The 26,974-nt window shown below is 54.0% G+C and overlaps 11 protein-coding genes across 11 annotated transcripts; 5 read left to right on the plus strand and 6 right to left on the minus strand.

The window, feature by feature from the left end:
* The first annotated feature begins 994 nt into the window (after nucleotides 1-994).
* Nucleotides 995-3,576, plus strand: K489DRAFT_330924 (molecular chaperone and allergen Mod-E/Hsp90/Hsp1). The gene is made up of 2 exons (XM_033602127.1): nucleotides 995-1,062; nucleotides 1,126-3,576. Exon 2 carries the CDS (start codon nucleotides 1,163-1,165, stop codon nucleotides 3,260-3,262), a length of 2,100 nt encoding a protein of 699 aa, XP_033464880.1. The 5' UTR covers nucleotides 995-1,062; nucleotides 1,126-1,162; the 3' UTR covers nucleotides 3,263-3,576.
* Nucleotides 3,577-4,054: 478 nt separating this feature from the next.
* On the minus strand, nucleotides 4,055-4,417 carry K489DRAFT_311178 (uncharacterized protein; the record flags this gene model as incomplete). The annotated part of the gene is made up of 1 exon (XM_033600765.1): nucleotides 4,055-4,417. A coding segment is annotated over one exon (363 nt), but the record flags the coding sequence as incomplete, so codon positions are not given.
* K489DRAFT_29476 (uncharacterized protein) lies at nucleotides 4,202-7,947 on the minus strand. Its single transcript, XM_033600280.1, has one exon. It carries the CDS (start codon nucleotides 7,759-7,761, stop codon nucleotides 4,438-4,440), a length of 3,324 nt encoding a protein of 1,107 aa, XP_033464882.1. The 5' UTR covers nucleotides 7,762-7,947; the 3' UTR covers nucleotides 4,202-4,437.
* A 3,093-nt stretch (nucleotides 7,948-11,040) lies between these two features.
* Nucleotides 11,041-11,770, plus strand: K489DRAFT_376012 (uncharacterized protein). The gene has a single exon (XM_033603814.1). It carries the CDS (start codon nucleotides 11,241-11,243, stop codon nucleotides 11,535-11,537), a length of 297 nt encoding a protein of 98 aa, XP_033464883.1. The 5' UTR covers nucleotides 11,041-11,240; the 3' UTR covers nucleotides 11,538-11,770.
* K489DRAFT_29867 (uncharacterized protein) lies at nucleotides 11,552-12,323 on the minus strand. The gene has a single exon (XM_033600355.1). It carries the CDS (start codon nucleotides 12,191-12,193, stop codon nucleotides 11,732-11,734), a length of 462 nt encoding a protein of 153 aa, XP_033464884.1. The 5' UTR covers nucleotides 12,194-12,323; the 3' UTR covers nucleotides 11,552-11,731.
* K489DRAFT_330928 (putative P450 monooxygenase) lies at nucleotides 12,171-14,247 on the minus strand. The gene is made up of 2 exons (XM_033602128.1): nucleotides 13,120-14,247; nucleotides 12,171-13,059 (listed from the first exon to the last, which is right to left on the minus strand). The coding sequence occupies exons 1-2, from the start codon at nucleotides 14,136-14,138 to the stop codon at nucleotides 12,402-12,404; spliced, it is 1,677 nt and encodes a 558-aa protein (XP_033464885.1). The 5' UTR covers nucleotides 14,139-14,247; the 3' UTR covers nucleotides 12,171-12,401.
* Nucleotides 14,248-14,780: 533 nt separating this feature from the next.
* On the minus strand, nucleotides 14,781-15,116 carry K489DRAFT_289021 (uncharacterized protein; the record flags this gene model as incomplete). Its single annotated transcript, XM_033600143.1, has 1 exon — nucleotides 14,781-15,116. A coding segment is annotated over one exon (336 nt), but the record flags the coding sequence as incomplete, so codon positions are not given.
* An 867-nt stretch (nucleotides 15,117-15,983) lies between these two features.
* On the minus strand, nucleotides 15,984-18,111 carry K489DRAFT_366948 (DUF300-domain-containing protein; the record flags this gene model as incomplete). The annotated part of the gene is made up of 2 exons (XM_033602819.1): nucleotides 15,984-17,925; nucleotides 17,996-18,111. The coding sequence occupies 2 exons, from the start codon at nucleotides 18,109-18,111 to the stop codon at nucleotides 15,984-15,986; spliced, it is 2,058 nt and encodes a 685-aa protein (XP_033464887.1).
* Nucleotides 18,112-19,415: 1,304 nt separating this feature from the next.
* Nucleotides 19,416-21,823, plus strand: K489DRAFT_376015 (uncharacterized protein). Its single transcript, XM_033603815.1, has 2 exons — nucleotides 19,416-21,057; nucleotides 21,109-21,823. Exons 1-2 carry the CDS (start codon nucleotides 19,702-19,704, stop codon nucleotides 21,406-21,408), a joined length of 1,656 nt encoding a protein of 551 aa, XP_033464888.1. The 5' UTR covers nucleotides 19,416-19,701; the 3' UTR covers nucleotides 21,409-21,823.
* Nucleotides 21,824-22,035: 212 nt separating this feature from the next.
* Nucleotides 22,036-24,524, plus strand: K489DRAFT_330940 (uncharacterized protein). The gene is made up of 3 exons (XM_033602129.1): nucleotides 22,036-22,236; nucleotides 22,291-24,090; nucleotides 24,175-24,524. The coding sequence occupies exons 1-3, from the start codon at nucleotides 22,132-22,134 to the stop codon at nucleotides 24,217-24,219; spliced, it is 1,950 nt and encodes a 649-aa protein (XP_033464889.1). The 5' UTR covers nucleotides 22,036-22,131; the 3' UTR covers nucleotides 24,220-24,524.
* A 399-nt stretch (nucleotides 24,525-24,923) lies between these two features.
* K489DRAFT_376016 (uncharacterized protein) lies at nucleotides 24,924-26,397 on the plus strand. The gene has a single exon (XM_033603816.1). It carries the CDS (start codon nucleotides 25,369-25,371, stop codon nucleotides 25,939-25,941), a length of 573 nt encoding a protein of 190 aa, XP_033464890.1. The 5' UTR covers nucleotides 24,924-25,368; the 3' UTR covers nucleotides 25,942-26,397.
* The last annotated feature ends 577 nt before the right edge of the window (nucleotides 26,398-26,974 follow it).

Genomic DNA, 26,974 nt, shown 5'->3' on the forward strand with positions numbered 1-26,974 from the left:
TACAAGAGGTGATCACAGCGTTTTACCTCAGACGAGTCATCTTACCTTGATGAATGAATAGTATACCACCGGACCAAGATTGCCTAAGTCCTTACAATGTTATGCGTCAGTGAGTCGATCGATAATTCTGGTGCCGGCACTGCTGAGCTACATATCTTGTCCTCCTTCTACTCAACGTTGAAGCGCATTCCATCCGTCCAACGGGATGCAGGATCGCTAGATACTGCCGCCAGCGCCTAAAGTGCAGTGATGTACTCTACACATGCTCTGCGACGGGCAATCTGTAACACATTCCCGCGATCTTGCATCCGTGTATCAATCTGGATGCAGGCGGAAACGTGCCAACAGACGGCCAAAGGATTAATCCAGACCCTGGATAGCCTTGTGCCTGGGGAATCTTTCCAGGGCTTGACCGCTCCATCTGTGGGCTGTCTACGTCTACACCTGGGCAAGCAGCAAAGCACGACAGCTGGCGGTTGTGCTGCTGCGGAGTCCCTCTGCGAACCACACGCACGTGAGACACGCCCAGCAATGGATGGAAAGAATGGGTTCCTGGGAAGTCCTGAAGTACACTCATCACATGTGAATGAGTGTCTGTTCACATGCATTCGATGAGGCGTTTGCATTTTGTGTACTCGCAGCGAGCCTTCCAGTCCCTCCTAATAATAAACACATGCGACAGAACAGAGCCGCCACCAGACACCGTCTTGTGAATACATACGGTACGGTAAAAAATTTGTGTGTCGATGTGATGTGCCCGCACAAGATTACCCTGACCGGCATTCCAAGCTAAGCTCGAAGCGGTATGGAGCTGTCTCTGTGCCTGTGCCCGCCCGCTCTGGGGAAAGAAATTCAGGTGAGAGAATGGAAAGAAAGCTGCTGGAAGTTTCCATTGAATGCTGGAGACGCTCGGCTCACCACTGGCTGTCTTTGAGTGTTTGTCTGTTCGAATACATAAGAAGATTTCCGACACGCCCTCTTCCTTCAAGTCACATCACTTTCAACTATCTCTCGCACTTTTGATACCCTCAGGTGTTGTTGTATCACCTTCCCGCTCAATTTGTACGTATCAATCACTCAAGGCGCCGCTCAGCTCAGCACAGTCTTGCTGACCTTCACCAACAGACTGCCATAAATCTACACTACACCGACAATTGCCACCATGGCGGAGACATTCGAGTTTCAGGCTGAGATCTCTCAGCTCCTCTCCCTCATTATCAACACCGTCTACTCAAACAAGGAGATTTTCCTACGAGAACTCATCTCCAACGCCTCAGATGCCATTGACAAGATCCGATATGAGTCGCTCGCCGATTCAAGCAGACTTGACTCTGCAAAAGATCTGAGAATCGACTTGATCCCCAACAAGGAGAACAAGACCCTCACCCTCCGTGACACTGGTATCGGTATGACTAAGGCCGACCTTGTCAACAACCTTGGTACCATTGCACGGTCAGGTACCAAGCAATTCATGGAGGCCCTCACCGCAGGTGCCGATATTTCCATGATCGGTCAATTCGGTGTTGGTTTCTACTCTGCATACCTTGTCGCTGATCGCGTCACCGTCATCTCAAAACACAACGATGACGAGCAGTACATCTGGGAGTCCAGCGCTGGTGGTACTTTCAGCATCAAGCAGGACGTTGACGGTGAGCCTCTTGGCCGCGGCACCAAGATCATCCTCCACCTCAAGGAGGAGCAGCTCGACTACCTCAACGAGAGCAAGATCAAGGAAGTTGTCAAGAAGCACTCCGAGTTCATTTCATACCCCATCTACCTTCACGTCGTGAAGGAAACCGAGAAGGAGGTTCCTGACGAGGACGCTGCCGAGGAGTCCAAGGAGGACGACGAGAAGAAGCCCAAGGTCGAGGAGGTTGACGATGACGAGGAAGAGAAGAAGCCTAAGACCAAGAAGGTGAAGGAGAGCAGCATCGAGGAGGAGGAATTGAACAAGGTTAAGCCCATCTGGACACGCAACCCCCAGGACATCTCACAGGAGGAGTACGGTGCCTTCTACAAGTCACTATCAAATGACTGGGAAGACCACCTCGGTGTCAAGCACTTCTCCGTCGAGGGTCAGCTCGAGTTCCGTGCTATCCTCTTCGTACCCAAGCGTGCGCCCTTCGACCTGTTCGAGACCAAGAAGACCAAGAACAACATCAAGCTCTACGTCCGCCGTGTCTTCATCACTGACGATGCGACCGACCTCATTCCTGAGTGGTTGTCATTCGTCAAGGGTGTTGTCGACTCTGAGGATCTCCCATTGAACTTGTCTCGTGAGACCCTTCAGCAAAACAAGATCATGAAGGTCATCAAGAAGAACATTGTCAAGAAGACTCTTGAGCTCTTCAACGAGATCGCTGAGGATAAGGAGCAGTTCGACAAGTTCTACACTGCCTTCGCCAAGAACATCAAGCTCGGTATCCACGAGGACAGCCAGAACCGCAACGCCCTCGCCAAGCTCCTTCGCTACAACTCCACCAAGTCTGCTGAGGAGACCACTTCTCTCGCTGACTACATCATTCGCATGCCTGAGCACCAGAAGCAGATGTACTACATCACCGGCGAGTCCGTCAAGGCTGTCGAGAAGTCGCCCTTCCTCGACGCTCTCAAGCAGAAGAACTTCGAGGTTCTGTTCCTTACCGACCCAATTGACGAGTACGCCTTCACCCAGCTCAAGGAGTACGAGGGTAAGAAGCTCGTCGACATCACCAAGGACTTCGAGCTCGAGGAGACCGAGGACGAGAAGAAATCTCGTGAGGAGGAGGAGAAGGAGTATGAGTCACTCGCCAAGTCGCTCAAGAACGTCCTCGGCGACAAGGTCGAGAAGGTCGTCGTCAGCCAGAAGCTTGTCGGCTCACCTTGCGCCATCCGTACTGGTCAGTTCGGTTGGTCCGCCAACATGGAGCGTATCATGAAGGCTCAGGCCCTCCGTGACACCTCCATGTCAAGCTACATGTCCAGCAAGAAGACCTTCGAGATCTCACCCAAGAGCCCCATCATCAAGGAGCTCAAGAAGAAGGTTGAGGCCGACGGCGAGAGCGATCGCACTGTCAAGAGCATCACCACTCTTCTGTACGAGACCTCCCTGCTCGTCTCTGGCTTCACCATCGATGAGCCCGCCGCGTACGCCGAGCGCATTCACAAGCTCGTCTCCCTTGGCCTGAACGTCGACGAGGACGTTGAGACCGTCGATGAGGCTGCCGGCGAGTCCACCACCGCCGAGGCCGCTGGCGAGAGCGCCATGGAGGAGGTCGACTAAACGATCGGACTTCTCTCCCATGTCCCGTCACGAATTTTTCTGAAAGTTTAATGCCGATCACGTCTTCTTTCTTGCGAAAAAACAAACATGGGCGTTCCGTGGGTTAACTGGGCGAATTGCATTTTGAGAAAGAGCGCGAGCTACCATGACATGCAATGGCTGCTTTGATGACAAAAGGGAAACGGACATCGCTCCATTCCTCTCTGGTTTATGTATCCGTAGATGCTAAATAGGGAAAACGAATTTCTTTATTCTGTCCTTTATCTTCTTCACCCCTCTTTCGTCCCTGTGATTTGTTTCTTTTTTGCTTTTCCAAATACTCTGCGGGTCAGTCTTCGCAGGATGCCATCCCGCAACGACTGACGATGATCGTTATTTCATCCCTACCCACGCGCGCAAGACTGCCAGTGCTGCGTGATCCCATAGACGAGAGTGTATAGACCAGCTTGGTGTCGCGCATGACCAGTGTGGCTGACATAACTGGAACGTTTTCCCTTGCTACAGTAGAATTCGGGTGTGTTTCCTGTTCACGATACCATGCAAGTTTTGGGGAATGTGCGGGTAAGCTGTATTTATTATCCAGGACAACGCTGCTGGGAAGAAGAACGATCTCCTTCGAGGCGCGCGGCATAGTGTAATAATATAGAGTTCTATGGCAGCGGAGGGGACTGCAGCGAGCGAGCGAGCGGGCCGCAATTGGCATAGCGGTTGGGGTGAAGACAAGATCAAAGTCCCACGACGATCGCGCAATCCTCCCCGTCCTCGAACCCGCCGTCACGGCAGCTCTACGATCTACCTCTTACCGCCCTTCTTCTTCGCCGGCACAACACGAAACATTCCGTTCCCGCCAGCCGCCGCCGCCGCGGCGTCCTCCTTTCCTCCAGCCGCAGCACCAATCTCCTTGCCCAGGCCGCCGCTGGGGCCCTTCTTCGCGACCTCGTTCCAGCCACCGGCCTTGCCTTCGCCCGCCGCGTGGTGAGGCGAGGCTGACTTGAGGGGAGCGGCGTCGACGAGGCCCTTGTCGGCGAGCTTCTTGCGGCGCAGGAACTCCTCGGCGAAGTGGCGGCTGTCGAGGGTGCTGGAGGCACCGTGGACAGCCTCGGTGATGATGTCGGACTCGGCGGGGAGCATTGTTAGGGAGGAAACGAAGTCCTCGGCTATTGGAGAAGCTTGGGTTAGAATGCAGATATCAAAATAATGTAGATCAAGAAGCTCTTACCTAAGATGCCTTTGCTCAGATCTGGTCGCAGCTCGTTGGCGGCCCATTTCTTAAATTCATCCTGCGCATTCACCGCGCCGGGGAGCAGTGTGGAGCTTCGCGAAGGGACCTTGCGAACCGCTGCTGATGCTGCGCTCTGGACGGTGGGCAGTATGCTGGCGCTGACAGCTCTGCTACCAGTGGATGGAGCGGCTGGTAGTGGGGTCTTCACCTTGCCGCTAGCGCCGACAGTGGTCCAGGCGCCTCCGACGGTAGGTCCTGTAGTCGGCAAGGAGACCTTACCAGCGAGGTTGGCATAGCTCTTTCCGCCACTTGCAACAGCGACGTTGGCTGTGCTGTTGGTTTGACTCAAAGCGGCTGCGGCGGCGAGCTTGCGCTTGCGGGCCTCCTCTTCCTTCTGGATCTGAGCCATGCTCTTGGCCTGAGCAGGGCCAGCGGTCTTCTGAGCGGTCTTGGCCCATGCTGCAGGTCCAGGGCCGGTCGGAGTCGCAGGAGAACCAGTCGCCCAATTCGATGCGGCCGGCAAGCCCGGCTGAACGATGGCAGCTTGTGCTTCAGCCTCCATGGCCTTTTGAAGAGCGGCGCGACGAGCCGCGATGGCAAGTTCCTCCGCTTTTGCAGCTTGCTTCGCTTCCATCTCCTGGATTTCTTTGAGTGAAGGACCCTTGGTGGTCTCGCCGACTTCCTTATTGGCCCAAGGAGCGATCTTGGCCTCGACCGAAGGTGTCTCGGAGTGATCGCGAGGCTCTTGCTGAAGATGCTCGGCAACGACGGGACGTCCGGGCCGCTGAGGCTCAGGGGCAGCGAGAGGCATCTTGGCGACTGCGGGCGCAGGGAACGGCTGGGGGAGGCCTGGCTCGGCGGTTTTGGTGATCGAGTCCCTGGCAAACTGCTCCTTGGCTTGCACAGCATCGTGTACAGGAGAGCTGATGCTGCTCTGAGACGCCGAGCTCTCCGCTTGTGCTCGTTGTGCCTGAACTTGCGGCAATCTTTTGCCCGCTGTTGCGGGAATATTCTCTTCCCGTGACTGTAATTGCTCAAACTCCTGCAGCCGATCGTTCGATTCATCGGCTTCGTCGTCATCTTCATTCTGGGCATCAAAGTCGGCTTGTTCCTGCTCGAGACGGGCGCGGTCCTGCAGCATTTGATGCACACGATCATCGTGGGGCTCCTTACCACCACCAAGGCTTTGCTGTTGTCCGATGGCAGGCTGACCGGGAGCACCAAACTGACCTGGGCCAGCGCGGTTGCCGATCAGGGTTGAACGACCTAGCAGACCCGATGGATCTTCTTCTCTGATCTGACCTAGGGCATCGACGCCCGAGCCGATAGTGCCTGCGCCAATAGGCTGCGGTGCTCGGAACGAGTTGTCGAAGAAACCGGGCTGATGAGCTGCAGCTGGCGGCCCTTGCTGGTATCCAGTCCCTGGCCCTGTGATGCTGCCGAAACTTTGTTGCGAGTGCAGGCTGTGCGCACTGCTGTGGTGATGGAGCTGACCAGGAATGAGTCCCGGGTGACCGACACCTTGCATCTGGAAGCGCTGACTCATCTGTGCTTGGGCCAGATGCTCTTTCTGACGAGCCATGAGATATTGCTCTTCTTGCTTACGGCGTTCCAAGGCATTTTGCTGGTCCGCGGTCAGGGTGGTTCCAAAGCTAGGGAAGCTGGAAGCAAATGGAGGCTGAGCTCCACCGATGGGTGCTGCACCATTGCTCGCAAGCGATCCCGTGCCGGCCCAGGCATTCGGACCGCTGCCAGATGGTGCACCATGCGGGATGCCGATCTGAGGCACCAGGAACGGCTCACGGGAGTTTCCTATGCGTCTGATAAGCTGCGCCAGTGGCTCATAGTCCTGATCTTCATATTTCTTGACCAGCAATTCGGGTGAGAAGAAGCCTGCCTTGTACCAATCGTGCATCTCCAGGCCAGACCAGGGACCTTGGGTCTGACCTTGTGGATCACGATAAATCCATCGCATCCGGTCAGGCATGACCATCGTACGCTGCTGCGGAGCTGGTGGTTGATTCGAGGCCGAGCTGCCCAACACTTGTGATTGACCATGGGGATGAGAGCCAAGGTCCAGCTGTCCCATTTGTTGACCGAGGCCGCTGAACTGTCCCGTTTGGCTGTCAGGCCCTTGATCTTGATGACCTTCGCCAAAGGACGAATTGTTGAAAGGGCTATCACTGCTCCTTCCAAGTTCTCCGAGACCGGCGAAAGCTCCGACCCTGTCATGCAGGTCATCTTGTTTGTGTTCAGGTTGGCGCATCTGATCTTGCATAGCTTGCGGGAAAACGCTCGCCATTCTGCTGCCCCCGAAAGGCGCACCAGAAGAGCCGATCAAGTTCGACGAGCCCAAGCCGCCAAACCCACCAGGAGAGTGTAGGTCAGACATTGAGTTTCCAAAAACACCACCATTCAACACGTTCGACAAGCCAGCTGCCTGTCTAGTAGGTGTGCCAATTGCTCCTTGGGTTCCAGGCCAGGCGTTGGAGCCGGGACCGCCGCCAAGTTGGCCCAGACCAGAGAGGGTTGGAAATCCACGACCGGGCGCGACGCTGGAAGTTTGGCTCCTGTCGCTTGCTGGTCCGACAGGTCCAGGGCCACGAAGTGCATGGGACGGCAGAGCGCCGAGACCGCTCAAGATTCCTGGCTGACCTGAAAGGTCGGAACTCGAGCCTCCAAGACCCGCTAGATGCTTTCGCAGGTCGGCTTCGCTCAAGTCGCTTTCTTCGTGCGTGCGAATAACATTATTCTGGTCGGGTGATTGGTAAGGATTGGTGTCCGTCGGGCTCATAGGTTCATTGCCATTTCCGTGACCAGGTCCGTTACGTTGATTTGCAGGAGTCTGCTGATGATGAGCGAAGCCAGAGCCGAATCCGCCCATGGTAGAGTTCATGCCAAATGCAGCAAAGGCGTTACCGTCTGCGTTGCCCTGTCGGTGAGGTGTCCCGAAGCCACGATAGGCCTGCCTTTGTTGTGGGGGGCTAAGATCGGCGTCGGCAACGAGCGAAGCGCTTCCAGCTGGAACCGAGTCCTCTGCAGGATTGGCCGAATCATCATCGTCGTCATCCTGTTCGTCCTGATGTTGTCTCGCCGCGCCAGGATGGCCAGATTTACTCTCCCCAGTACCCAAACTCACGTCTTCATGACTGTCCTTACTCAAAAGATTTTTGAATCTACTCTCCGTCCTTCCACTTCCGATTCCTGGACGCTTGTCGCCCAAAATGCCTTGCGATCCCGAAGCACCTGCCGACGCGAAAGATCCAAAGGTACCCATTGGCGACAGAGCAGCAGAATTGGGACCAGCAGACCAGGGCGAAGCGCTACCAAAGCCTGTAGCAATCTGACCGGTCGGTAGGCGTTTCAGCGTCCCGAACGGATTGCCGGAGGCTTTGTCGTCGCCGTCTTGGTTATCCGGCCGGGGAAGTTCTCTGTGGTCGGTGCGACGGCGCAAGAGAGCCGGCGGAGGTGATGTGGCGCGCTGCTCGTTACGTTCAAAGCCACCCGAGTTCCCACTTTGATTTTGTGGGAATGGATAGGACTCGCTCGTGTCGCGCCGGCGACCAGCTCCGCGAGTGACGCCAGGCGACGGTAGTCCATACGCTCCTGGAGTGGGTGCCCCGGTAGAGATTGATACCTTGCGACCGATATGTCCATTCGTGGCTTGGCCGTCTTTGCCGGTCGTCGTAGGCGGTTTGATGGGAGTGTTGACGCTCGTCGTGAACAACTACCGATGAATCAGCCCTTCCTGCGTCCTCTGTCGGACCTCTCCTTCGCTACGTACCTCCTTCTCCTCATCATCCATCTCAATCAAACCAAGAGGTTCGATGCCAGCGTCACTATCCCAACAAACGTCCGCCGAGGGTTGCGCGTCCCGCGCGGAATCCGATTTGCCCCAAGCCACTGAGGAGGAATTATTCGAGTCCGGATGCCAACCTCCAATGTAGAGATTTGGCAGGCCTTCGTTCAAGCTGGAATGGTGTGACCTATACAAATCGAACAACTGCTCTTTGGTATAACGTGTATCGCTCGCGGTGCCGTTGCGGTGGGGCGGGACATAGCGGGCGGACTGGGAAGGAGCGACATCGTTCGCGGGCGGCGCTGTGGCTGTCGTGGGTGTGCCTGAAGCTCTTCGGAAAGTCTGAGTCGCTCCGTTCGTTCTGCGTGACCTGCGATGATGAGTTTAGCATCAGCTCGAACCCTGCAACTGCTGTACATCTCTGCCTGTAGACTTCCGAGGCGAAGGGATGCACACGGATGTGCGAATAGTGATCCAATGCGCAGCAGACAGGCGGACAAGCGACCAGCCCGGAGGCCAGGAAACGGACGAGACCTACCATTCTGAGGCAGCATCGCGGGTGATATTCTGAGAGGAATGGTTTCCGGCCGCAGCCGATGCAAATGTCGAGGGAGCCATAGAGTGAACAAGATCGATTTTCGTGGTGAGCGAAAGTGTCGTGTGCGATGGAAACGGGTTTCTCTGCGCTGGAACTGTGTGCGGAGAAGGCGATTGGGTGTGGTCGGAATTCGAACGAGATGCTGTACAGACAGGCTGGCGATGTCGATGCAAATTGAATATGGCGGAAGCGAATTGTTTGGGGGCTACTGATGAATGTCGGATAATGTCCTGGCGATTTGGTGAAGCTGGAGAAACAATGTATGATCTGATGATGGAAAGCTGGAACCGACGTGGCAAGCCAGACAGACAGAGCAAGGCAATTCGACAAGTTTACGGTCGGTCTGCGGTTGGTCTGTGGTCGGTGATGTACATAGTGCGCTGTAGTGTGCAGTACATTTTGTGAGTGCACCTGGGCAGGTGGATTCCATGTCTTTTGTCTGTGTGCGGTGCGGTGCGGTGCTGCCCACCGCCACTACCACTGCTGCTGCGGGCGGGCGGAAGGGCGGGCGGACAGGCCCTTGATGAGCCTTCTTCGGCTGCTGTTTCATCATCACTTCGCCCGCTGCTTGGGATCGCCATGCTTGCCGATGCTGCTTTTGGGACGGCTGTCATGGAATCATCTCCTCTCATAAACCATCACATAGTATCATCGCGACAGGGTAACGACAGGATGATGGTGATGATGATGATGATGATGAACTTCGCCTCGGATCGAGAGTCTATCCACAAAAAAGTCATTCCTCATAGGCAGTTCTATTGTTGTTACAAGTTCGAATTGTATTACCAGCGCACAACAGCAGAGTACTGAGGCTTATCATCATGATCTGCCAACGGATTTGCTTCCGTGCAAGATCGTGCCCTCCAGCTCGGGCTGGACAGCGCAATCATAAATTTCCACAGTATGCTCCAGCACCTTTTTGTTCCTTGGCTTGGCCGGGAAATGCGCGTTCGGGGAGCCGAGTTTTATAATGGACGCCAGCCTGGGCGCACGAGCACACGCGACTCATGTTCATCCTCGTTGGCACTATTTTCGTGTCTACATACCATACCGTTCACATATTCATGATCGCAAGCAAAGCAGCAGTTATCAGGAGGATTTCGAGTGGACTCTGCCCAAGCATGATACAATCAGCCCGTCCAGCGCCATGTATCGAACTCTCAACAACGGCCGGTTCTTAACCTGCAATGGATAAGCACGTTGCTGATTCCCAATAAGATCGGGCCAGGATGATTAAGCGGCTGGAGGAACAGGGCCGTCACCAGTTATTACTATTCGCTGACACCATAGAAAGCAACCTGAGCTAAATTGTAAAGAAGTCGTCGCAGTACGACGAGCCGCTTCACGATATCTCCTACAATGGATACTGACGCTCGAATCTCACGTATGTACAAGCGCGGCGATCCCGACGATGCCCTCCCTGGTAGCAGCGTCGCCCGCCCTCGAAACATACTCCTAATATACTAGGTAATGGATGATCTAGAATCCCCAAGCGGGGACGTCAGCAAGCCCTCGCTTCGGAACAGTACTTTCATCGCTTAAAGCATGCATACGCCGCTAACCGCCCTCGACGGTCAGATGGTCGTGGATGTCAATGCGGCGAGGCTCCGCATCGATAATTGTCGTAGGCAGCCTTTCGCTATATTCAGACGCGGTGAAGAAACCTCTTCGGACACGGATTTGTGCAGATGCTCTCCTTCCGATACGCGGACCATCGGACTGGACATCCCGACGAACGACAGAGCGTACAGCAGGCATGATGATCACAAGTCTCGGCCAGCCGGCTTCCACCGCTAGTAGTACAGAAATGTCAACGACCTCGCGCCGATTGCTGTGATGTCCTTCATCATTCTCGTTGAAAAGAGCCGTTGTCACAATCACCTGCAATGTCCACAATCAAGAAGACATCAATCTCGGCGAAACAATGGTGGTCTTCTGATATGCATAATATCGAAGCGAAGCCTACTGCTCCGCCAAATCCCCTACCGTTGCGAACACGCCTAAGCGCATGTCAATTCCTAATCGCCAATGATCATGAGAGATGGATAGAGGAGAAATCATCTCATCGAAGGCACCACAAGCGATCTTGGCGCATCGTCAAAGAATGATGCAATGGACTTGTACTGTACCTTTGTGCCTCTGGTGGCTTGGTGGCTTGGTGGCATGATCTCTTTCTTCCTTACTTGCTGCTGCCCTCGCGGCCGTTTCTGCTCCTCGCTATTCCCTCGCCTCGAAAGGCAGACATATAAACAACTTCTCACTTCCCGTTTCATTCCCATCAGCCCATCCGTATCCTCTCCGATTAACTCAACAGCCATTGTTTTCCCACCCCTTACCTGGTTACTCCCTTCTCGCAACCATGAAGTTCTCTCTCGCGACTGTCGCCATCGCGGCCGCAGTCGGTTCCGCCATAGTTGCCTCGGCGGCCCCCATCGAGGTCCGCGCTCCTTACAACAACATCCGCCCTATCCACGACATCGAGGCCCGTGATCCCTACGGCAACAATATCCGCCCTATCCTCACCGGCGACGACGCCCTCGAGGCCCGCGAAGCCCACCCTATCGGCAACAACATCCGGCCCGTCGCGACCGGCGACGGTGCCGTCGAAGCTCGCGCGCCCTACGGCAACATCCGGCCTATCCACGACAACATCTGAAAACGTCCTGCGGGGCGTTCTCGCGAAGTCTCGCCGTTTGCACCCAGTGTGATGGGTGTAGGCGACGGGAAGGGGGCGTTTCCATGTCTCTGTGGAAACCCGGACCGATGCGCGGTGTGATGTGGCCTGAAGCGAGAAACTTTTTCATCATCGTCGGTTTCTTCTACCTGGAGGACGTTCGCCGAAGAGACAAGTCAGTAAGAGAAAAATGCGCCAATCGATGATGAGGAAGAATTGAATGTGTCGAGCGCAGGGGGAGAGAGAGAGAGAGAGAAAAAGTCGTGCGGAAATAGTTGTATTTTAAACTGCATGGCCGGGTTGATCCTCTCCCGCGGCGGCACTCGGTTACAAGTGAATGAAGAAAGTGGCTGGCTATTACTTGATGTTTTCGAAAGGAATCTCTCCCGCCCGATTCTAAAGCTACGTGCGTCAATGACACGTGCAGAGCGCTTGTATTTCTCGCTAGGAAGCGCGCTATAGAAGGCTATAGATAGCAAAAGACATGCCCGTGGCACGACGACGCAGCCTGCCTTCGTGGTTGAACAGCAGAAGGAAAGGCAGAATGCCAAGACACAGCGCAATCCGATATCGTTTCTTGGCCGTCTTCGCGCTGGTGCCGTTCTTGTAATGGTTGGTGGGACACGGGTACAGAACATATGGATTTCCAATAGGAAGACGGACAGGCTTCGTCTCTCTTCTACACTACGGGGGTATAATGACGACCTATTCACATCGATCTCTGCCAGCCTTTTCGATAATCCTTCATCTCTATTTTCAAGTTGAGCCCGGCCGTTCCTCCATCATCGTCATGCATAAACATAGCTCGATCTCCCTTCCTCGCTCTAGTTGTCCCAGAGCTGACCATCATCGTGCTCCGTCACGTCGACGGATCTCAGCCCAAGGGCCCTCGTTGCGGCTCATGAACCAATCCAAGAGTTGATACTCACCAGGTTGTCGCAGTCCCTGACTAAGATCACGACCAACAAATGGGCTAACATGCTGATCGGCTGCCAGTCGCATGTCGAATTCCCATAGAATTCGGGCCAATGCGATGGAGAGCTCCATGTACACCAAGGGCTTGCCAAGACATGCCCTGTGGCCGATGCTGAATGGGTTGAACACGGCGTTGAGGGCATCTCGATCCTGTGGATGTCTGGATGCTTCCGCTTCTGTTTCTCCGGTCAGCCAGCGCTCAGGATCGAACTTGAATGGTTCAACGATGTAGTCCGCGTGGTGGTGGATGGCATAGATTGGAACGCCGACATCTACACCGGCTGGGATCTTCAGTCCGAGTGATGGAATGGCGAGTCCTCCCTTGAGAACCTCTCGAGGCAGAAGTCCGCCGACGGCCGGGCTCATTCGCATCGTTTCGTCGATACACGCGCGGAGATATGAACAGCTTCTCAGCTGAGCGCCCATCTGGATCTCACTGGCGGAATGAAATGTTTTACGCAATTCAGACTGGAGGCGCTCAAGGCAGTGATCATTATGAAGTAAGTAATGTAGCGCAGCAGCCAGTGTGCTAGAAGAATGTTAGGATCGAAATCGACGGGGTTGCCCAAGTGCTTAGGGTGATACATACGTCGACGTGGTATCGCTTCCTGCAACAATCAGCGTGTTGCCTTCCATCCACAATTCATTCTGATGGAAACCTTGTCCAGATTCAGGGTCCTTGGCGTTTAGTAAGAAGGAGAAGATATCGCGGCGACCACTTTCCAAGCGCGGGGATCCTGATGCTTTGCTGTCTTTCGTGCGCTCCATGACCTGGCGCTTTCCGAACGCGAGATACTTCGATCGATCGGCGTACAAGCCTCTTAAGATTGGCAGGATCTTTTCGGCACCGGTATATAGCAGCATGGGCATAGCCGCCACCACGTAGTTTCGCCGGGCTGCACGACCGAGAAGATAGATGCCGTTGCGATTTTCAGGCCGATCTCCGAGAGTCCCGAACGATCGACCGAAGACCAAGTCGCCCATGATGTCAAACACAAGCCAATTGCACCACGCAGCCATGTCTAAAGGCGTACTCCACGGGTTCTCGGTTTTCTTACTCTGGTCCAAAGTGGCGCCGATGCGTTCCACAAGATCTTCAACATGGCTCAGGACGTATTGCTCAAAACCACGAATTGCCTGATCGGAGAAGGCCTGGCCCATGACGCGACGCTTGCGCGCATGTTGGTGCTTTTCCGTCGCGAGCAGGGTGCTGATAGCAGTAGGCGCCGCACGAAAACATTTGTAGAACACCGATTTTTGGACATTGGCACCATGAGAGTAGATGATCTTCAGCGCGTCTGGGTCGTTGATCGATAAAGAGCCGGGAGAGAAGCGGACTACAGTGCCGTACTCCTGATGTAAGCGCTGGAAGAGGATGTGCTTGTCTCCGATGTAGGCATGATATACGTCGTACCACTGGGTCAGTCGCCCGAGCAATGGCCCGGGGTACTGACTGAGGGGATGGAAAAAGAGCTGGTATGTCACGTAGAACGCGAGCCCGGCGCCGCAGATTCCACCGGCAACCAGGAGCGGAAAGTCGTGACAAAAGTCCAAAAACAGCCTTGACGCTGCCGCGAGGCTGGTGACGTCAAATGTTGACAGCATCATTGCCTGTAGGCGAGCTCACCGATGATAGATACCACGAATAGGCGTACTCATGTGGGAATATGTTTTTCGGAATTGGAAAAAGGAAACGAACGAGTACCTACATATCTTGTGGAAATGGTGAGAACGAGGCGTAATCGGCGAGAGCAGGCGAGGCGGGTTTCACGCAAGGGATGTGTCTCGTTCGTGCATTCTGTTCTCGGGTTTACGCTAATGGTGGCCCTCTGACTTTGAACCATTCTACGCCTCCATTATGCATGTGCATGGCCCGACTGCACTCTCGCTTGCGCGATGGTGCTAAGCGAAGGATGGCGGCGTGATGGGAGATCATCGGGCGTCACGTGCTGGTCTCGGAGCAAGATGCGCTCCAGGGCTCTAGCAACAAGTCTGTAATGTTTTTATGAGCATGATGTGGTTGTTATTATTACCCAGGTAGGTAGTCATCAATTTAAGTCCTTACTACTAATATCCTTGGAATTAAGTAGGGAGTAAGATTGTTATAAAAGGTTACTCGATTCCCGACCATCCACGCCAGCGAGCGCGCATCAATGCCCTGATAGAATCGACAATGCTCCAGTCGCAGTGCTCGTCACTCGGCTCTCTCGCATTATCAACCGGAAAAAACAGCGATTCTCCCTCGAGACTCGGGAACGCCCCAATCTCACACTTCAGCCAGTCTCTCGCAAGGGCAATGACTTCTTTCTTCGCAGTATTTTCAGTGATTTCATTGCCACCCTCCGTCAGCGATTCATAGACCATCGAGTCGATGATCGGCCCTTGGTCTCTGACGATGAGCACATAGTGCGGGATACCGGTCCACGACCGTGCGAAGCACAAGCTATATGCGGAGCTCTCTTCGAGGTACGCCGGCGTCATCTCCCAGCGATCGTCCATGGATTGGGGCGTGAAGCCGGTCTTGAGGAGATTGTAGTCGGTTTTGCTGATGGGGAGGTCCCAGTGGACTGTTTTTGGGCGTCGCATGGGTGGCTCTTCGCGCTCGAAGATCTCCGATGTTTCATCAGACTCCGTTGCGTTGTCGTTTACTTCCCAGTCTATCGGTGGGGAATCGACGGTGGCAAAGTCTACGATTTCCACCCCGACAATAGTCGTCTCGGGCGTGGTGGACTTAAATCCGGGTTCCATTCCCGCATGTAGACGATGCTTTCACTTATAAGAATAAATTCTAGTGACGATATCAGTGCTTCGCAGAGTTGAGTAACGAGCTGGAAGGATTGTGGGCAGCAATGAGCAGTGAGGATATATCCTGAACTGCGAGGCGAGCCTTTGTCCCAAGTAACTGAGTCTTCCAGTCTCTGCTAGATGATGAAACACCGCCAGACCGAACATGTGCGCTCATTGATAGAATGTGCGCCCGTCACGAACAACATCCATCATGGGGGAGGCCTGCACTTTGTGCATCCTCCAGCGCTTCCAACTTCAGAGGGTTCACCTGATGTGAGTGTGCTTTTGACCTGCAGCTACCGGAGATCACGGATCTGCACGTACCCCAGGCTCTCTAGCGCTCCAGAGCTGTCAAGGATAATGTCGTGTTTCACAGCATCCTTCCACAGCATCCTTCCGCGGGATAGGCAAAACTGGGAGTGATGCATGATATGTCGCACAAATTCCTTGCATGGAATTTTCACCGAAACGTCGATAGGGAGGATGCGTCCGGTGACTCGAAGAACGGACAGGAATACCAACGGGCTGTACGTTCACCACGCGCGCATCTACAGGAGGCACATCAAATCCGAAAGACTCTCACATGATTAAGGCATCGCTCTTCATATCACGACCGATGCATAGACTTCTCTATTCAAACGCCTTTGAAATGCAGCTTCGTCAGGATCATCGTTCGTCACCCCACGCGTTCCTTTCCTCTTCGAAGAGAGGACTTGTGGCGGTGTCGTCGTCCTGAACATTGCCTTTCCCCTTGCCCGGATACTCTTTCTTGTCCCAAGGCTGGTGTGCGTCTACTTCGTCTTCACCCTCCAGATCTCCGACGGCCTTGGAGACTTCATCGCCATCGCCGATCTCGAATGGATCGTCGAGCGTATGCGAGCCATCTGTGACCTTTTGCTCGACCCGATCCGGGTTGAAACCTGCGCGGACCTCCTCCGATGCGGACTCGTCCGGGAACGTATGGACAAAATGTTGCTGCTTAATCCGGTTCCAGCCGGGCCCGCCTTCTTTGCGGGCTCGGACACGCTCGATCGCCTCCGCTTGCCGATCTTCGACGATCAGGTCAACGAGCTGTGAACTGTCCGATTTGGCGGAATCCGAAGAATCGTGTCGGAGCAAGCTGCCGACGACAGGGACTGACTTGAGCTTCTCCTTTCCCTTCGAGGCAATCCCACCATGGCTCGAGTCGCTGCCGCGTTCGTCGCGCTTTTTCGAAGCTTCTGGTCTGCCGTGTTGATGAACGCTGTCGCGGATTGACTCTATCCTACTCTTACGTCTCTGTCGGTTTTCTCGCGAGGACTGCAGAATCACTCGGTTCGTGGATTGCGATACTATGTTCGGGTCCGCGTAGAGCCGGTCCTCGCGAGATGCGAAATGGGTGTTGATCACAGGATAGTTCCAGTCGCCAAACTCAAGAGCGCGAGCATTGGTATACAGCCTCTCCTCTTCCGGGTCGAGAACAGTCTCCTCTGGCTCATCACTTGTCCCGTAGTCCTTGCTGTGCTGGCTGGAGGATCGATGATTATGTCCACCTCCTGGGCTCATTGTCCTTGCATGGCTATTTCCTACTAATCGGCTGAGCAGGGGCTGTTTGCTGTCCGCATGGCCCGCAGCAGGGACCCAGTATTTGCCTCGTCCGCCTCTTTCATACCGCATTCCTTCCCTCATGCGTGCTTCCCTACTCCTTGACTCTTCGTGTCCAATAACGTTATCTTCGGCATCAAAATAGCGGTAGTCATATTTCTTCCCACTCATGGTTTCCTTGGCGTCTTCGATGAGGTCTCGAGGTCCGAACGCGTCTCGTAGGGCAAAACGAATGGGCATGCGAGCATCGCTTATGGTCTTGTCCGCATAGTCCTGCCACTTGAAGGCGTACCACTGTGCTACGGCAAAGAACGGCATTTCAATGCAAATCAGCGCATCCTGTATCGCGGCGGCGAGGCTATCTGCGTCATAGTCTGTGCCGGCTATGCCTGTGATGGCTCCAAGCCAGACTAAGATGGATAGGAAGAATCCCTGCCACCAGGATGCAAAGATGATGCCTTTGATGCAGAGAAACTTGGGCATGGGTCGGAAAGGTTGCAGATCGGCCGACATGCATACCCAGAACAGAGCCAGGTCATACAGAGACCAGAAGATGCTGACGTTGTAGATGAGTCCACTCCAGGCATATCCCGAATCGAGTGCGAGTGTACCTTCTTTCCATGTGCCAGTCGCCTTGCAGACCACGGTCGCCACCGCCAACAAAGGCTTTACATAAATGTATTGTAGAATCCCCCTCTTGATCTGAAGAAATGTGTGTGGATCGCTGATGTCGACTTTGGCAAATACATGGTTCAACGGCCACAAGTGTGGCACAGGTGGGCGACCCATCATCATGAGTATAAGACTTCGCTCACCGCCAAGGAAGTTGATCAAGAGGTTGAAGAAAGTATAGATGGTGAAGGCTTCGTAGACATCACGAAAGGGATCGATCCAGAAAGCCACCTGAAGTGAGGTGAGAGAAGCCCATGAAGCAACCGAGAAGAGAGGCACGAGAACCAGGATTCGAATGACATGGCGTTGTAGCAGGGGTTTTCGATAGTTCTTTGCCTGCAGGAGGATGACACTGAACAGCAGAAGATTGTCAGATGGACCGAACGGCTTGTAAATGTCAGGTCCAATTCCCAGACACTCACCCGATCGTGAGCAGGCATGCAATCAGAGCGCTGACACCCGTGACTATCAAAACACTCTTTCCAAACCCGCTGCCCGTCCCAGTAGGGGTGTCTGGATCAGCGTATGCACTCGCCATGATTCTCAATTGATCATTCCGTATGCTAGTCGGTTAGGAGGACGTGAAGGGGTGCGATGGTCGCTGCGATGTGAGCAACAACAGATCCACTAGCGAGATTGTCCGCTCGATTGCATATTCGTTTGTATCTGAAGTTGTCGCCCGAGTGAACTTGCAAAGTGGCAGGACGCGGTGTCTACGCTACAAATTCCGCACACAAGGGACAGCAGCAGTGATAAGCAGTAATCGTAGGATCCTGCTGCCTCGAGACGACTGCTTCAAGCGTGCAGTTCCGTAGAGTCTCTTACTGCAGTAGTTCTGCAAGTCTTTCGCCCGCGTTTCTGGTCACAAGGGTTCACGCGCGCACGTTGTCCGTGCGTCATCGGCTTGTCATGCAGAGCCCCGTCCATTCATCAAGAGCCCTACTGTATTTAATGATTAGGCTGTTTGAATGAACCGACCCTGCAGTTCCGATGCGTCGCCTTTGCTGGAAGTTGGAGTTAGCTCTGTGTAGTATGTGATCTGTAAATGGCATCTTATGATCACCCCTACGCGTTGGTATTGATAAAATGATGAGCTGAAAGAATGCTCTGGTCAACTATACTGGGAGACGACCTCGAACAATCGAGGCACCAAATTATATATACGTACCCAGGTATGGTCTGCTTGGGCGATACCATGGTTGGACTTGTGCGAAATATCTCTCCTCTAGATCCATACCTACTAGGTAGCTAAGTATACACTGTAGATGGCGGAGGAGTTCAAAACAATGGGGACAGAGCTCGCCATCCACACACGGTGCCCTTGACCACTTGCCGCGGCCATTGTTGAAATGATCTGGTCAGTGCGATTTTTACTCGCGTGCTGCGGTCACCACAGAGAAAGTGAGATACCGATCCAGACAGGCAGAGCTGCATGAGTAGACGGTCCCATTGTGCCGACTGTTGTCATACCGCCCGCCATTTGTTTGCGCTGCTTGTAGACACGTCCGATACATGCCATTGTCAATTACTACCTCCGATATACTGTATGTGTCGTATTAAAATAGTATGCCTAATGAAAGTTAGTGAGCAGTGCACGATAATGATGTGCAGGAAACCAGGGTTTGATGATCTCCAGCTCCTTGCAGTGCAGACCTGTTCTTGGCAAGACATGAAGAAGCGCGCACGGTCACCTGTTTTCGGTGCTTGATGGCGCTCTTTGTTCAAAAGTTCGATTGCCTTACCTCATCGAACGAATGCTGATCAGCCAAATTCGCAACTCTCTCGATACTGCACACACACACTCTTCTCTTTCGCATTTCATCCTCTCACACCAGCACACTCACACTTCTCATTCCAGTCTTTAGACAATCTTTGATTTCTACGACTTCCATCGGTCCGATATCGAACGTTAGCTTCTCTCCTGTCTCCGCCTGAAAAGTCACGCGATTGTTTGTCACACCAAAAGTCTCCCGCCCAAATTCCTACAAAGCACCTCAAAGTCCCGGTGCATCATTGCCCACGCCATCACTCACTCACTCACCACAACACTGTCGATACTTGAGCCGTAATAGCATCTCCGACTGAACTCGAAGGAACCACCTCAATCGATCGACACTCCTTCGAAATCATGGCGACCGAAAACGTTCCCCAGACAAACGGCAGCTACACCTCCAACCAGGGCTATGCGGGCGGCGATCAGAACAACTACCCAGCCTATAATTCGTCCTCTCAGGCGACCGCGAACGCGCCGACTACTTCCTCCACTTCCACCACCGCTACCTCCCAACAAGATGTCTCCAAGGATGAGGTTGGTTGGTACTTCGTCGAGCAGTACTACACAACCCTCAGCCGCACCCCCGAACGATTGTACCTTTTCTACAACAAGCGGTCACAATTTGTCTCTGGTCAGGAAACTGACAAGGTTGACGTCTGTGTTGGTCAGCGTGCGATCAATGACAAAATCCAAGAGCTCGACTTTCAGGACTGCAAGGTTCGCGTGACCAATGTTGATTCGCAAGCATCTGATTCCAACATCGTCATTCAAGTCATTGGCGAGATCTCCAACAAATCCCAGCCACACAAGAAATTCACACAGACCTTCGTCCTTGCTACACAGACTAATGGCTACTTCGTCTTGAACGACATTTTCCGATATCTAGCAGAGGATGACGAGGAGGCGGAGGTCGAGACACACAACCAGCCAGAAGAGACGCAAGCCAGCCAGGTGTCAGCACCTACCGATCCTGAGCCAAAGACCCTCGCAGACCCTGTCGCGGTTGAGACAGTGGACAAGTCACTCGAGGAGACCGCTGCCCAGGACAAATCTGCAGAGGAGAAGACCACTGCCACGGTCAATGGTGATGATTCTGCTGCTGAGGGAGAGAAGGAGCCTGCTGCGACCCCTGTGGCTGTTCCTACCGAAGGCTCTAAGCAAGCGCCAACAGGAGAATCTGAACCAAAGTCGGAAGTCCCGAAGGAGCCCGAACCCACTCGTGCCGCTACTCCGGTCGCTGTTCCGGCCGCAAAGCCTGCTCCTGCAACGAAGCCAGCTGCGCCGGTGCCCGCTGTGCCCAAGACTTGGGCAACCCTCGCTGCTGCCGCAAACAAGGTTGCCACTCCTATCATCCCGAACCAATCGTCTGCTGCACCTAAGCAGCCCAAGCCATCCGCGCCTAGCGCAACTGTAATTACTCCGGCGAACCAAGCCGGCGCGGACGCGGCAAGTACGACTAGCGCGACCACCGCTCCGACCTCCGCTCCGACCGCTCCAGCCGCCAAGGACGGACAAGACGAGGAGTGGACTGCAGTCGGTGGGAGCCACAACCGCCAGACCTCACGCCAAGTTGCCCCAGCACCCGTTGAACCACAGCAGTACCGCGGCTACATCAAGAATGTCTCTGAAAACATTGCGCATGACGAGTTGAAGGCCCAGCTAGAGCAGTTTGGCGAGCTGGCTCACTTCGACATTGCTCGTGCTCCCAAGGTACGTTGAGGACTGTTTCATGATGTATAAATTTTCGCTAACGTTCAACAGAACTGTGCTTTTGTCGATTACAAAACCGCCGAAGGGTTCAAGAACGCGCTCAGTACCCCGTTCGAGATGCAGGGTGACAAGCTGTTCGTCGAGGAGCGACGTGCTCCTCGCCAGAACGGCCCGGGTTTCCCTCGTGGCAACTATCAAGGCCGTGGCGGCCGCGGCGGGCCAGGCAGCCAAGGTCCTCCACGCGGCGGCGCCAACTTCCCTCAGGGAAACCGTGGTAACTTTGGCCCTCGTGGTCGTGGCGGTCCAGGTGGACCATCGGCTCCTCGCGGTGGCAGGGGCCAAGCACAGTAAGACCGCGTTGGTCCTCTGCTCCATTGACGACTTCGGACTTTTCCAACATGTATAACAAGGCAACCTTCTGGCCACTTTCTTTCCTTTCACAGAGCAGCATGCTTTCATCGTCACAGCAAGCGGGCGCAGGGCGGAATACAGGATGTTGTTTATTGCTTTCACTGCCGAGGACTGGTGGAGAAGTTTGCATAGCAAGGCGACTCGATCTGCTGTGCTTCAAGATTTATTGTGGGTCATACTTCTCGGGGTAGGAAGGCAGCTTGTGTACCAATACTATTGTGAACTGTAACGGCTTGGCCTTGGCCGCGATGCTTGTATCCGGTCCTCAGGCAAGGGTGTTACCAAAGTCAGCAGTACATGGCGATTTATGGCGATGCTCGGACGGACTCAAAGGAAACGATACATGAATCACTCTCCCACAATGTTAGTCCACGTACACTCAATCATCACGTGAGTCGATGCATTCTAGAAGCCCATGATAGATTATCGGACCGTATCCACGAAAATCTTCTGCATGGATTGATTCAAATAAATCTGAATGACTTCGCGACCTACATTGACGTCGTCGATGCTTGGCAGTATCGTAGCCAGTCTTTGCGGGCGGGTACAGCCGCTAGAGCTCCGACAGCCGAGCTCGCCAGACAGAATATCACGAAAGCTCAACAACGAGAAGCAAATCAACGACGCGACTTTGCGCTCTCCGTTGCCCATCAGCAGCTCACAATGCTGCGTATCGTCGCAGCTCGAAGCAATGCCAGCCTCGAGCAGGCTCTACGCCAGGGCTTGAGGCGCCAATGCCAGCTGCAACGCATCTCATACCCGCTCGCGGTAGGCCACTGAAATTGTTCTGGTCGTCAACAATATTCTAACATTGCCGAGCAGAGGACGTTTGCGGACTCGCGAACGCCCGACAAAATCGTTCTCCCAGGTAGTGAGAGTGCTACAGTTGCCGGAGTGCCTCAGCCACCTATTCTGCATACGCCCACGCCGTCCGTGGCAGCAAACACCATCGCCGAGTCCCAGATCCCTGTAGAGCCACCAACTCCAACTGAGGCTCACGCCAATACGCCGACCGCCGCTGCAAATCTCCCACCGAACGGCTCTCAGAGCGCTGCTCCCGCCCCCGTCCGCCCTGCAAAGAAACGCCGCACCTGGCGATCGTTCTTCATCAGATGGATCCTGCTTGCCGCGCTTGGATACGGAGGTGGTGTTTACTTCTCGCTGGTCAATGACAACTTCCATGACTTCTTCACTGAGTACGTGCCGTACGGCGAGGACGCAGTCGCGTATTTCGAGGACCGCGAGTTCCGGAAGCGATTCCCCAAGGGTGCTTTCGAGAACAAGGTCTGGCCTCAGACTCGTGGTGAGAACAAGGTTACGATTGGGAGATCCAGCGGTGTCAACCCTCGTTTGGCCGAGTCCGCATCTAGCGCAACAGATGACAACAAGTCCAAATTGAGCGAAAAGGTCTCTGACGTCTCGCACAAGCTCCTCCCCAAGCAGGATGCCGCGAAGACATCGGCGAAAGAGTCGACTGGGAAATCATCGGCCTCGTCAGCAACCAAGTCCACGTCCGAACCTGCTTCTAAGCCGGCCGCAACCTTGGTAGATCATGTCAATGTGCCGGAGGCAAACGAGCCTGTGGTTCAAGAATTGGTCAAGATGCTCAACAACATCATCACCACTGTAAATGCATCGCCTGATGCATCGAAATATTCAAACGTCATGATTACTGCCAAGGAGGACCTCAACAAAATCATCTCAAGCATCCGCACTCTCAAGGACAGCGCGAGCCAGGAAGCCGAGGCTAAGGTCACCGAGGCGAACACTGAGTTTGACAAGGCTGCACAGGAGCTTGTAAGCCGCCTCGAACGTGAGATGCACGAGCAAGAAACCCGGTGGAGAGAGGAGTACGAAAACGAACGCGAGAGGCTCAGCACCAGCTATCAACAGAAGCTCGCCGCTGAGCTCGATGCTGCCAAGAAAATCGCCGACGAAAAGAACAAGAAATCCCTCCTCGAGCAAGAGATTGCGATCCAGCAAGGATTTCTTAAGAGCGTCAAGTCCAAGGTCGAGGAAGAGCGCGAGGGCCGTCTCTCCAAGCTTGAGGAGCTTTCGGCGAGCGTGGATGAATTAGAGAAGCTGACCGGTCAATGGAACTCTGTCGTCGATGCTACTCTGAAGACGCAACATCTCCAAGTCGCGCTCGAGGCCGTTCGGTCGAAATTACAGGCTTCGGATTACCCGACTCCTTTCCTCGATGAGCTCGTCGCCCTCAAGGAGGTCAGCCAAGGCAACGACGTTGTGAATGCCGCCATCGCGTCCATCAACCCTACTGCTTACCAGCGTGGAATTCCTTCCGTCGCCTCGCTGATCGACCGCTTCCGCCGCGTCGCGACTGAGGTCCGTAAGGCATCCCTGCTCCCTGCCGACGCGGGCATTGCAAGCCATGCCGCCAGCGCTGTCCTCTCTCGATTGATGTTCCAGAAGAAATCCGACCGCGGCCTGCCTGAAGGTGACGATGTGGAGGCTATCCTCGCGCGCACGGAGGTCCTTCTCGAGGAAGGTGATGTCGATGCTGCAGCCCGCGAAATGAACGGTCTCAAAGGCTGGGCAGGTGTTCTGTCTCGCGATTGGATCGGAGAGTGCCGAAGAGTTCTGGAGGTCCGACAAGCTGTTGAGGTCAGTACTGTTTGCATCGTTCCCCCTGATGTTTGATGTTTGAGTGCACTGTTTGCAATGGCCATTCGACTGACTGAACAATAGGTCATCGCTGCGGAAGCTCGTCTGCAGAGCCTTCTCGTTGAGTAATTGTCAAACCCACCCTTGCATGCGAAGTACTCGACGACCACGACTTTTGAAACTGCCGTTGCCTGTCGCTGGGTGCCCACTTTTGCTTGGTCGTGCATTCGACTGTGAAGACCGATTGGGAGAGAAGTCTGTCAACGACACCCGGATGGCTGATTTCAGTGCAAACTTCATTCTGCCCTTGCCCACCATGTAGCAGTATCTTCTTTCCAGTCATCGAAACCCAGTGCTCATGCGGATGCCATTCTTCGTGGACAAGACACGAATCTGTGGTGCGCATAATCCTGGCCTGGAGTGTATAGCAGCACAATAGATTATCTTTGTTGTTAAGGACATGACCATTGACAGTATCACTTTTGAAGTCGTTGCCTATGTACATTGGGTAGATCCCTCTGTGTCCTATCGGGGCCAATTTCTGTTTGAGTGATCGTCGAGGTATGGGCGACAATGTCCACTGACTCACAAAGTCACACTAACGAGAGCACATGATTGACGACGACAATTACCCGCGAAACGCCATTTCGATTGGCGATGAATGCCGATGACGGTCATGATACGACAAGCCGTAGCATTGCATGTATTCATTTCAATTGTATTCGCATCCCATTGATTTCGCACAGTATCTGCGATGCGCTCTGCATGCGACCTGGGATGTTCATTCTCGAGTTGGGGTTGTGCAACCCTAGTTGCCCACGCCGATCTGACTCGGAGTGTCTCCGTGTCACGCCCGCAAGCCGGTCTCCTGTAGCTAGTGTCGGCTTCTAGCTCGGGATGCATCATGTCGCCGATGACGTCTGCCACAACACGCGACTCCGACGATAACTCGACGGCGAAAACCAATGTAGTCGGCTCCTCCGCATCATTCGTCATCCACTAGCATCCTTCGAGAACCTTGGAAGCGAACCAGTGCAGAATACAGTCAAGCAGCTCATATGCAGTGTAGCTGGACCCCGGACTCAACAACGGTATCGTCTAAAGTGCTGCCTTGGCCTACCGCACATGCAGAAGCTTGGTCAATACAACAAGGATTTCAAAAGGCAGGAGTGCTACCAGACCTGAACATCGAAGTTCAGCACTACCTCTGTGCGCACAGCATAATCGCACACGCCGTGTCTCGCCGCTGAGCTGCAATCGAGTGCTCCACAGCAAACGATGCTTTCGCGCCAGAGCACAATAGAAGACGACGCAAGCTCAGCCACCTTCACAACCGCATCAGGCGAGATCACGCCAACAGGCTCCGCGACTTCCTCACCACTGGATCTACTCGACGCAGATCCCATGACAGACGCATCCTCCATGGCGCCAACCCTCGACTCATCGGAGGTCGTCCCATGGCCCGGCAAATCCTACCTGATCCTCAGCAAGGGCACCACCCACGCCATCACATTGATGCAAGGTCGCGTGCTACAGATGCAAGACGCGATCGACTTCGTCGGAAGCGTAGATAACCGCTGGCAATGCATCGAGCGCAATGGCTATTTTGGCTTCTATAATGGTCATGCCATGACCTACCTGGGCCACGACAACAAGGGCAATGTCGTCGCCACTGCGAAGAAAATGCAGGGCTGGGAACTCGTCACACCCCGTCGCCATCCCGACGGCGGGTATCAATTGCTCTCGCCGCATTGGGCGGAAGAGCTGCACTCAATCAATGTGGTTGATAGCACTGGCGCGTTGGTGAGAAGTCCTCATGGCAACACGCTGTGGGAATTTCAGGTCGTGTGACTGAGGCGAATCGACCGAAACCAGAGTAGACTGTCATGCATGATCATCCACATAGCAGAACATTTTTTTGTGAGGTCACAGCGACCAGTCCTTGTTCGTCAGGGCGATCCGATTATCGGCCACGATTTCGACGAAGCGGCACACCACGCATCCGGCCGAAGATGAACCTTGATGAGGCATCTCGAAAAAGGCGGGGACAGAATCGAGGAACTTCAAGTGATATAGGAGAACCAAGAACCGTAGTTAGCACGCGCGAACATTCACCTGAGGAGCGACTTTGCACATATGATTTGAGTATCGACACCACGATGATGGCGTTCGCGATACGCACTGTATCTTCCCGTTGCAGCGAGTGATGATGTTCTGCCAGATCGCTTACGTTGAAGAGTTCTGCGATGACCTTCGAAAGCAGACCGCGCACGATATCCATGATTTTCGATGGTTCATGATTTATTGGTGCGCTAAGTTTTTTCTCCAATGATTTCAACGACAATTCACAGCTGGTCATCCGTCCAGATTGTAGTGTTTTGTGTTGTGTCATATAATACTGTAACAGCATCTAATTGTGGATTTGCTCACGGATGCCGACAGCTCCGACGTGGTGGGCACAGGGAGGCACAGAGGACATTGCTTACTACACCTCCAGGGCCGGGCAGTACATCAAAAGGGGATCCCGCGTGATTTCAGGTTAGCGGCGAACGATTGGCCGATCTGCCAGACATCGAACCATTTTCAATGTCCGAAAGAAGCTAGGCTCGATAAACTTTTTGGAGATTGCCCAGCTGGAGGCGTGCATTTCGCGATTCATCATCGACATGTGCAAATGCCCGTACAGCTATGCCACCACCACTGATAGCAGCGTGCCTTGACGACCACAGGCATAATATACAGGATCGCAGTAATAATGTAGTTGATATCGGTGAGAGGTTTTTATGAAACGTCGATCAGTGATGCTCCCGTAATCGTGTCATTCGCATATTCCCGGCCTGTCACTCCGGACTTATTATATTAATAATTATCGGCGGAACTTTGA

This window comes from Dissoconium aciculare, assembly GCF_010015565.1.
Source record: "Dissoconium aciculare CBS 342.82 unplaced genomic scaffold K489scaffold_1, whole genome shotgun sequence".
In the NCBI taxonomy this organism is placed as follows: Eukaryota; Fungi; Ascomycota; class Dothideomycetes; order Mycosphaerellales; family Dissoconiaceae; genus Dissoconium; species Dissoconium aciculare.